General features: G+C 57.5%; 1 protein-coding gene across 1 annotated transcript; it reads right to left on the reverse strand.

Annotated features, from left to right (window-relative positions):
• Positions 1 to 534: 534 nt before the first annotated feature.
• On the reverse strand, positions 535 to 10,020 carry MYMK (myomaker, myoblast fusion factor). Its single transcript, XM_058524794.1, has 5 exons — positions 9,871 to 10,020; positions 5,513 to 5,627; positions 4,510 to 4,658; positions 1,724 to 1,840; positions 535 to 684 (listed from the first exon to the last, which is right to left on the reverse strand). The coding sequence occupies exons 1-5, from the start codon at positions 10,003 to 10,005 to the stop codon at positions 535 to 537; spliced, it is 666 nt and encodes a 221-aa protein (XP_058380777.1). The 5' UTR covers positions 10,006 to 10,020.
• Between the last annotated feature and the right edge of the window lie 1,016 nt (positions 10,021 to 11,036).

Genomic DNA, 11,036 nt, shown 5'->3' on the forward strand with positions numbered 1-11,036 from the left:
GGCTGAATCCAGGGGGATGGGTGGCCAAGAGACAGGCAGGCCTGAGCCAGGGACAGAGCTGGACCCCTGGCCCAGCTCCCTAAATGGGTGCGCCCCCAGCCTGCGGGCCTGAGACAGGAGTGGCGATAGCAGTTTCCAGGAGAAAACAGACAGCGTGGGGAGGACACGGGACCAGGGTGGCAGGCGGAGCCCTCTGTGGCGGGGACTGGGCTAGGACTTTTGGGTGAGGAGGGAGGGGAGCGGCGAGGACAGACGCTGGCTCCAGGGTTCTGCGGACACACGGATCCGTCGTGGCCATGGCCCAGGAGAGGGGAGGAAGTTCTCTTCCTTCCAGCGTGGTGCTGAGCACCCAGGAGAAGCCTAAGAAGTGGGTTCTCAAGGAGCACTCAGTGAGGTGCTCCTCAAGTCCCCGGGGACGTCTCAGGATCTGAGAAGGGGCGTTTCTCCTGGATGCCCTAGGGTGGGGTAGGACGGGAGGACTCTGCAGGTGTGAGCTGGGGGAGGGCAGGGCCTGGAGGGGCAGGGTCTGCAAAGTCAGACACAAGCACAGCACAGGGTGGCGCAGTCCAACTTGGCCGGGGGACCCGCGCTTCCGGCCTTCTTGTTGGCCTTGGGCAGCAGCAGGACGAAGGACATGGCCAGGGCACAGTGGTAGAAGCTGTGGACGTAGGTGTAATCCCAGTCCTGCGGGGGCAGGGGGTCAGTCTGCGGCCTCAGCCCCCTCCCCTCCTCTCCAAGCCCCTCCACTGGCCCCCCGCTACTCTCTGCCTCTGCCGCGTGCCAGGTCCATAGGCCTCCTCCCCAGCAACCCCACTGGTCCTCGAGAGTCTGGCCAAGTGCCTCCTCCAAGGAGCCTCCCCTCACCGTCAGCCCACGGTGGTCTTTCCCACCACCAAATCCCGAGAGCACGGAAAGTCTATGCCATTCCTTGGGCCTTTGACAATGAGGCTGGGGCTCCTTCCTACTTGCCTCCCTTCCTGCCTCCCACATCCCTTCCTCCCTTCCTCTCTCCCTCCTCCTTTCCCTCCTCCCTTCCCTCCTCCCTCTCTCTTCCTCCATCCTCCTCTCCCTCCTACTTCCCCCTCTTCCTCCCTCCTCTCTCTCTCCTACTTCCCCTTCTTCCTCCCTCCTCCTCTCTCTTCCTCCCTTCCTCTCTCCCTCCTCCTCTCCCTCCTCCTTTCCCTCCTCCCTCTCTCTTCCTCCCTCCTCTCTCTCTCCTACTTCCCCTTCTTCCTCCCTCCTCCTCTCTCTTCCTCCCTTCCTCTCTCCCTCCTCCTCTCTCTTCCTCCCTTCCTCTCTCCCTCCTCCTCTCCTTCCTCCTTTCCCTCCTCCCTCTCTCTCTTCCTCCATCCTCCTCTCCCTCCTACTTTCCCCTCTTCCTCCCTCCTCCTCTCCTTCCTCCCTTCCTCCATCCTCTCCCTCTCCCCTCTCTCCTTTCTCTCCTCCTTCTCTCCCTTCCTCCCTCCTCCAGGTGCAGGCTTCAGCCCCAGGCCCCTCTGGGCCGTGTACCTCATCTCAGACGCAAGCTTTCTGCGTGCCCCCAGCTCCACACAGGCAGTGATGCCGGTGGTGCTGGGGACGGACCATGCTGTGATTGGAGGGAGGCACCCTGACACCCGCAGGAGCCTCCCCGAGAGAGCGCCCTGTCACCCCCAGACGAGAGCACCAGGGCTGAAGGGGCCCCTTGTGGACAGGCCGCTTCCCCGCCCTCCAGACCCGGTACCTCGAAGAAGAAGCGCAGCATCAGGGCCAGCGCCCCGAAGCAGAGCCCGGGGCCTATCTGCTGGGTGTAGACACTCTTGTCGGGGTACAGACTCTTCTTCTGCTTCATCTGCTGCAGCTGCGGGGAGGATGTTGACGAGAAGCTCTTAGGTCACAGCACGGGGAACTGCCGCCCTGAGCTGGCTCCAGGGGGCCCTGGGCACTCGCACCCTGGCCATCCTCGGGGGAGGATGGGGCTCAGGGAGATGCTCTGACGGGCCCGGCCCTCCGGCTGCAGGACCCGAGAGCGACCCCAGCCTGGGTGACTGGGCTGGGAACCCCTTGGGCCAGTCTGCCCCATGAGGACCCCCTGCCCCTCCCTGCCTCTTTGGGATGTAAAGAGGCCCCGTTTCCTCTCCCAGCCAGAGGGGAGCCCTGGGAGGACTGGACGTGCTGATTATTTACAGCAAAGGGGTGTTGGAGAGCTGGACCCGCCCGCCAGAGTGGCCCACGGGGTGCCTGCATGGTGATCCGCGAGACCCGTTCGTCGATTTCATAGGTAATGGACTCATCATCATATTTACTAGACACACCTGACCAGCTGCTAAACCTGTGGTTTCTCAGATACTGATGCTTAGAGTGAGGCTCAGGTGGGATTTATGGTTAAGAAAATGGGTTCGCGTACACAAAAAGATGAAGTGAACGCGGGTCCACATCCTGAAAACTTGACCCCTTGGTGATGCGGTGTTTCAGGGCGCAGGATGTGGTGGGCTCAGCAAGGTCAAGTATTGTAGGGGCCACAACGCTGGGGTGGCACCCCCTAATTGCACAAGCCTGCCTGGGGAGCACCCAAAGACCATGCATAGCCTCGTGCTGGGTCAGGGCAGGGTTTGCCACCAAATGAATGATGAAATAACGTCCGTTTTTCAGTTTTCTGGAATCTGCCATTGCCGATGAGGAATCAGGACCTGCGGTAGTGTGGGTGGTGTGTGTGGGCTAGTATGACCCCGGATGTGGGCGGCCGCTGCCCGGGAAGCCCTCCTCTGGCCAACCCATACCTTCAGATGGGAGAATCCTGCCCCAGGTCACGCCCTGGCCTGGCCCTGCCCTGCAGCCCCCCTTACCCACCTCTCCCAGCTTCCTCTGCCTGGGGGTTGCTGGTCCCAGCCCTGTCTCAAGGAGGGACGAGCCTCCAGGAGAAAAATCCACCCTCATTCCAGGAAACAACTGTCCTTGAAAATCCAAAATAAACTCCACGTTCAATGGTCTAGAAAACATGATTTGAGCCCCAGATGTAGGGAGCCAGGCAGCCCTCTCGGTTCTGGTGGCCAGATCCACAGCCCGAAGGCCGTGGAAGTCCCCGTGGCACTTCGTGGGGACGTTAGTGAGTGACTGCTATTCTGGCTAATTAAAGTCCAGCCCAGATTCAGAGGCAGCCAAGATCTGTAGGAGGAGCAGCCTCCAGGGCAGAACAAGGGGCCTTTCTCCCACTTCCTGCCGGGAGGAGCGAGTTATCAGACCCAGGGCTCCCTGTGTTTACGCATTCCAGCATGTTAATCAACGGGGTCCCTCCTTGGGTCCAGACGAGGCAGACCCAGCACTTCCTCCCCTCTCACAGGCGGCTCCGGCGCCTCCCGGGTCAGCCCAGGGCCGGCTTTGCTTCCCTAAGTTGGAGTGGGAAAGAGGCTCCTGCCCTTCTCTTGCTTGAAAAGTCGAGGCCTGGCCTGGCGCTGTCCTGCTGTGACTTCTCGTTAAGTCACTGACCTCTCTGAGCTGTAGTTTCTTCATTAACCAAATGGCAAAACAAATCCTCTACTCCCCGGGTGTGGAGAGGAGTGGAGTGTGTTTTGAAAGTTCACCACCAGAACTTGATTTTCCCTCCTGAGCCTCTAAAATGGGTTGGTGGGTGCCTTCCACACCACCTGCCCAGCCGGATCCCTCTCCCTGAGGAGTGCCCTCCTCTTTCCGAGTCTCTGTTCTGGTCCCTGCCAGGCTCAGCTCCTCCCGTGCTCTGGGGTCCTGGGAAATGCCCCTGGCTCCATCCTGATGCAGCATCCCTCTTTCGCTTGGGCTGGTCTGAGTCGGGTTCGGTCCTTGCAGTCAGGAAAGCTTTGGTATGTCAGAGGGTGCGGGGAGGCTTGGGGACCACATGTAAAGGGCCTTGTGGGTGCCAGGTCCCCTAGTGCCCGGCAACGGGCCGTCAGTGTTGGAAACCTCTGCTCAGGCTGCTTCAGTGCTCATGAGCAGTTCCATTTTCCTGTCCACCTCACACCACATCCTCCCTCCCATTAGAAGTAAACCCAAGGCTCACCCCCTCCAGGAAGTCTTCCCAGATTAACCCAGTCCATTTCCAATTGATACTGCATCTCTAAAGCAGCCATTCTCTTCAATAACAGCAACAATAATGATAATAATAATAATAATAATAATAATAAAATAGCTCGTATTTGTTGAGCACATTAGAAGCCAGGTTCTGCGCAGGACTTAAGATGCATTATCTCAATTAATCTTGGAGCCAACCCTATGAGGTCGGTCCTGGACTGTTACTGTATTACCCACTTTACAGATATGGAAACGGAGACAGAGAGGTCCAGTAACTCAGGTTAGAGCCAGAGCTAGTGAGTACAGACATGATACAAACTGGGTCTGCCTGGCTTGGGCACCCAATGGTCATTTTCTACATGTTTTAGCTGAAGCCCTCTGTCCAGCCCGCCCGCCCATGAGGCAGGAGGTAAGTGGAGACCCCAAGGCCGGAGGAGTCACTGTCGGGAGGGGTGCCCCATCTGTCGAGGCTCACAGGGTACGCACCCACTTTGCCGTGATGATGAGGACGGCCGTGCCGATGGGGCCCGAGTACACCCCGTAGCCCCAGCGGTCGTGGAAGATCCGCACGGCGATGGTCAGGACGCCGAACATCACCAAAGTCGACCTCTTGGGCTCGTCGAAGTCAGCTAGAGCTGCAGGGGCCCGGGAGAGAAACTGGGAGAGGTGAATGGCCTCTCTTGCCCCTCCTGGCCGCTGCTCCCCCAGGAGGCATCCCTTAGGGGCCCAGGTGTGGTGTCCCCTGAACCAGTGGGACCCCAAGGTCCCGCCTGGTCACGGAGAGGTCTGAATTGCAGCTGGTTTTAAAGGAAAGGCAGGCTGCTGCTTTCCCACGGGCAGAGCAGCCTGGCATACGCCAGCAGGAAGCGGCTTTAATAAGGGATCAATACACGAGTGACTAGGAATGACTATTCCGTAGGACCGCCGGGATGCGGACACAAAGATGTACAAATAGAATGGGAGACAGATCTGGGTCCTCGACAGGGCCTGGTGGAATAGCAGGGAGCCCCCGTGTGATGGGGACAGTGCGTCCCGACGTTGCCATGAGACAAGGGCAAGTGAAAAAGAAGCTACAGAACAAGAGGCTTTTGAATGATCCCGTCTTCAAGGCCCGAGCTGAAAACTGTGTGTGTGAATGCTGGTACGAGCTTCAGGAAAGGTCCTGGGGGGCCAACCCTGAACTGTCGGCAGCGGGTCTCCAGGGAAAGAGAGCGGGCAGAGCACGCCCACCCGTCTCTCTGTTTGCCTCTGCTGGGAAACTCGTCACAGCAAGCCTTCACTAAACGTGTAATTTTAAAAGGATGTGAAAAATGGGAATGGGGGCATCCAAGATTTGGACAACTCTTTCTCATAGATTACGTTCGGCTCTGAACCCCGGGAGAGGGGAGGAGGTTCTCAGATGAGGGGTGGGGGTGCAGAGTCAGCTGGCTTGGCTCCTCCTGGGGTGGGCCGGTGTATGTCTGCAGGGTTCCCAGGGGCGGCCACTTACCCATCAGGGAGACCCACATGCTCAGCGCCGTCCCGTAGACGCTGAAGTACTCCAGCATGTCGTGACGCATGAAGCAGAGCACCGCAAGGCCGGGCCCGTCGCAGGCGTGGTAGAGCTGCCGGAAACCCACAGACGGTCAGCGGGGGTGCAGGGGGGTGCTGGAGCCACGGCCCCCAGCCAGCCAGGCACTCACTAGCTGCGAGACCCGGGGCAAGTCACTTAATGGCTTCCTGACTCAGTTTCCGCATCTGAACAAGGGGTCACTGCTGACTACCCCCTCATCGGGTCTTGTGGATGGAGGCTGGGTGTCACTCAGACGGAGCCCGTGAGGTGGGGTACCCTAAAATGTGATAGACACATTCCCTCTACACCTGGGTTTCCTGAAGGCTTGTCCATGAGCATTCCTCTGCCAGCCTTTGGCTTGAGCCCAGAGCCTTTTCTTTGGGTGCCAGTCTGCTCTCCAGGGGCCCGTGGGGCCTCCTCTTCCACAGTTTACCCCTCTGACGACTGGGCATCAGAACCCTGGGGGCTCGTGCACTTGGGTTGCTGAGTCCACCCTGAGAGTTGCTGACTCAGCAGGTCTGGGCTGGGGTGGGAGATTTGCACTTTTTAGAGGTTCACACTTGGAGCTTCTCTAGAGTGAGGGAAGATCGCAGGGCCCCCGCGCAGTGCTGCACGCGCCATCTGAGTTCAGCCCATCTCTCCCCTAAGTTCTTACAGTGGGTTCCCCAATACCTAATTTAACAGCGATTTTTAAAGCAAAATGCCTTCTTTTCAAAGCAGTCAACTCATTTCTTACAGACAACAACAACAACTCCCTCCTTTCGCTCACACATGTCGTCATCTTAAGTAATATTTAATTACACGACGTAATTATTTTGACAAGTTCAGCAGGTGTAAACAAGTCGGGAACCCACACAATCGGCTCTTGGTGAGCCCTGCTCGGCAGGGGGAGGAGGCGTGCAGGAGAGCAGCCCTCAGCTGGAGGTGCCAGGGCCGTTGCAGGGGGAACGGGATCCCGGGGTCACCTGGCGATCGAGCAAGTCGGGGTCAGTTTAGAGCTCCTACTGGTCACTACTGAATGTGACCTAAAGCCAAGGGACACCTAGGAGGCATTAATGGAGGTATAGTGTCCAGAACAAGGGAAGAGATGGGCTTGCTTCCCTCTGTTCAGGTCAGACCCACCCAGAGAACTGTGCTGGGCTTCAGATGCTGCATCCTTGGAAGTGACAGTGGCAAAGAAGAGGCTAGCAGAGAGCAACCAGGTGGTGGACACCACTGTTTAGCTCGAGAAAGAGAAGCTTCAGGTGGGTCCTGATCAAGGTGCTCAGATCTTTGTGGGAGAGAGGAGGACCCTTGCTCCCCATGGCTCTGGCTGGCAGAGCCAGGCCCTACAAATGACACAGATGTTCTTCTCCTGCCCTCTGGCTCCTTCTAGAACTACGTCTCCCTCACCCCCACTTGAGCCCCACCATCTGCTGTCTCTGCACCCTATGCCTCTCCTTTGCAGCGCAGATCACCACGTGTGATTACAGACTTAATCCCTATGAGATTCTGGGCACTGTCTGTGCCCTGCCCCCACCAAGAGCAGCAATAATCTCTGTCTGGTCCCAGCCGTGACCCCAGCTCCCGGCTAGCGTAGAGCTGGCTCACAGTCGGTGCTCAATAAGCGTTTGCTGTGTGAATGCAGGGTCAAGGAGGCAGGGTGTGGGGCTGTTTGAAGGAGAGCTGCTCCAGGAGGGGCTTCTCCCACCAGGTCCTCAGTTCATCTCTGTTGGACAGGAGGGGAAGGTGAGATTCAGAGAAACACCACCTGCCAAGGAGGTGGGGCAGAGCAGCGATCGGCACCGGGCCTCTGTGCCTGCGAGGCCTCCCTCCGTCTTCTGATGCAGGGGGCCGACCGGGCCCAGTGAGGGTGCTGGCGGGGGTTGGGTGCAGCCGGGGGGCTGGCAGGAGAGAGCATAGCCTCCGGAGGCCGACCTAACAGGTCCTTGCCGTGTGAGCTCAGGCAAGTGGCTGACCACTCAGGGCCCCCTCTGTCAGTCAGGGAGGAGAATACCCTCTGGGGTGGGCCAGGGGACTCCATGTGACAGAGCACATAGCACAGGGTCCAGCACAGAAACAGCAGTTGTCACAGGAGGGTCCTGGTGGGAACACAGAAGCCATGTGGGAGGCAGAACTTGTGATGGTGCCTCTGGGGGCTCTGGGAGAAAGGGGCAGGGTGTGGCTTTGAGGCCGGAGGACATTTGTCACAGGAGGCAGCTGCCCCTGCCACTCTGGGCAGGGTGGGGCAGGGCTGGGTGGGCCTCCGAGGCCGGGCACGGAGGCAGCTGTGGGGCCGGCCCAGCCTCGGCAGGGAGGGGTGGCTGGGCAGTGCCTGTGGTTTCCTGGGCTAGGCCTAACATGGGCTTGGGGACAAGAGCCCTGGCTCCTCTCCCCACCCTAAGGCCCTTGTACCCGCAGTGAAGTCCGTGTCCGCTCTGGCCCTCATTTCTTGTCTGTCAAGTAGACTTCCTAGCCCTCACCCAAGCCAGGGTCCCGCAAGGAGCAAATGAGACGGCATTCGACAAAATGCCTTAAGGGAGCCAGGAGCTCCAGTGTGCGTCTGAGGCCTACAGGGATGCACGTGACTCAATTTCTTCATCTGCCAAATGGGAATCACGATCCCAGGCTCGTGGGAGAGCTGAGAACACTAAATCAGATAGTGCTCATAGAGGACCCAGCTAGCCCCCAGCCTGGACACTGGCTCGTGGCCAGCACCATTGTGACTAAGGTCTCTCCCACCCAGAGGTGGACACTGAAGCCCCAGGGAATCCGGTTCCTCAAAGGATCCAGCCTGCCCCAGGTCCTCGCTGCCTACGGGAGCACCAGCCCAAATGTGCATGCAGCTTCTCCCATCGCAGGTGGGCTTGGGTTCGGCCAGCCAGGATGCAGGCGTGACACGTGGACACGAGTCTGTAAATAAGTGTGTGCTCACAGACTTCACCACCCAGGGCTGCTTCTCGTACCCTGACACTCACCCCTAGAGGCCCTGCTGCCAGGCAGTGAGGTGGGCCCGGGGCGGGAGGCATGCGATTTTTCACATATCTGGTACTGCCACATGAGGAGTCTGGGGGAATGCTCACCTCCCCAGCGCATGCTTCTCATGGGGAGTTGGGCTTAAATGAAGGATGAGCCTGACGGAAGATGACGGAGAAAGAGAGAGCGGGGCCACTTTGGGAGTCCAGCAGTGAGGGCGGGTGGGGGGTCAGAGGGAGGCAGAGACAGGAAGGCAGGAAGGCACTAAGACATAGACGGATGATAGATGGATGATAGATGGACGGATGGATGGATGGATGGATGGATGGATGGATGGATGATAGGTGGATGGATGGATGGGTGGATGGATGATAGATGGATGGATGGATGGATGGGTGGATGGATGATGGATGGATGGATGGATGGATGGATGGATGATAGATGGATGGACGGATGGATGGATGGGTGGATAATAGATGGATGGATGGATGGGTGGATGATTGAGTAGGTAGACAGATGATTGACCAGATAGCTAGCTACATAGATACGTAGGTAGATAGACAGACAGACAGAAGCTAGAGGGATGGGTAGATAGAGCCAGAGAGACACATGGAGGGTAAGGGGGACAAAGATAGAGAGGGAGAGACCAAGAGACCAAAGAGAGCAAATTCCATGGGCATATAGTTCCAGAAATCGACAGAGAACCAGACACAGAGAGAGAATGAACAAAAAGACAGATGCAGAGAGAACCAACAGAGAAACACAGGGAACGAGACCCAGAGAGAGGCTGAGAGAGGGGCAGAGAGAGAGAGAGAGCTAAGAGGCAGCCATCCAGACATATAAATAGAAAGAGAAAAAAGGACCCAGAGACAGAGACGTAGGCCCCAAGAGGGAGAGACAAGCAAATGTGAGCAGGCCTTCCTGAACTCGGGCCAGCTCCAGAATTCTGGAATCAGATTCACCAGGGCCCTACATATTCCCTAAACCCCCCCAACCCCCTCCTGGGCCTGGCTCACCCCGCTCCTCCCCGCTCGGCTGCCCTTTGCGTATAGCTGGGAGAGTGGTGGGGGAGGGGAAGCTGGGGCCACCGGCGGCCTGGGATGGTCTTGGTCTCACTCACACTAATCCCAGAGTGACTTCCTGGCACAGATGGGGAAACTGAGGTCCAGAGAGGAGGAGGGGGCCCCCCAACCCTCTCTCCTGGTCTCTGGGCTCTTTCTTTCACCTCCAAATCACTTTTCTTCATCATCCAATGCAAGAGAGTGGTGGAGAGACGGCCCCTCTCCTCTGACTCGAGGAGAGTGCCCTGTGTGAGTCCTCCCCCAAGGCCCCAGACTTACCGCCACAAAGAACATGGTGAAGAGATAGACCATGGCCTCCATGTGGAACCGCCTCTTGGCAGCGATGCTGACAGCGGGGAGGAAGGCTAGGCTGCTGAGGGTGGGCAGGAGCAGTTTGGCCACGAGCGTCCCCATGGGCTGGGGCAGGAGGCACCGGCTGGGGAGAAGAGGTGGGTGCAGACCTCCTGGGTCCCCAGAGCAGGGAAAACGAAAAGGAGAAGGCCTGCTCCCTCAGCAGGGGATCTGGTGGCAGCTGTGGTTTAAATGCCCTGAAGGGAGGCAGGCGTATGAGCGCGTATGTTGAGCAGCACAAGGAGAGGGTCCAACAGCTGATGGACCACGTGATCAGCACTTGTCTCTGATTTTTTTTTTGAGAGGCCAGAGTTGTTGATTCAAGGAGACCATACTTCTTTTCTCTGAGGCAGCAACTTTGGAGAAAAGTCTCCATGAGTATAATCCCCAACTCCCAACCACTTTCATCCTGGCCCTCTCCCAGGGTGCTCAGGAGCCCAGAATGAGGGACCAGTGCACTCTGCTGCTTGAGTCATGGGTCCACGGGTGGCAAGAGGTGAGAGAACCCAAGGTTTAGCCATTGCAGATAAGTTTCACACTTCACCAGCACACATGCACTTTTCACTGCCTGCTTTTGCCCCACATGGTTTCCTTGGTGGCCAGACTAAGGAAACTAACATTCGTTTCTACTTGATTACATTGTTTCACACCTGAAGCGAACAGACCAGGACCATCTCTATCAGTGCTCCCAAGGCAAAGCTGATCTTGCCTTCTCCGCATTCCTTGGCTGGCCTTCGGGAAATTACCTTCCCTTGTTATAAGAGGTCTTGGAGAAACTGTCTGGCAGGGTGCCCCCTTATCCCCTGGCCAAAGAATGATGGGGGTGTGTGAGCTACCCATGCAGACTCTCTCTCCCTGGACTAATGACTTGATTAATTGATTGACTGATTGATGTGTTGTCAGTGAAAGAACAGCGTTTACTTCCTTTTTATTTTTTCATCATGATATAATTCACATATGACAAAATGCACAGATTTTAAAGTGCAGTTTGACAAGTTTTCAGAAGTGCACACATCTGTGTGACCACCACAGCATCCCCATCATCCAAGGATGTTCCCTTGTGCCCTTTGTAGTGAGTCCCCCCAACAGAGGCA

The sequence above is a fragment of the Diceros bicornis genome, chromosome 28 (genome assembly GCF_020826845.1).
Source record: "Diceros bicornis minor isolate mBicDic1 chromosome 28, mDicBic1.mat.cur, whole genome shotgun sequence".
NCBI lineage: Eukaryota > Metazoa > Chordata > Mammalia > Perissodactyla > Rhinocerotidae > Diceros > Diceros bicornis.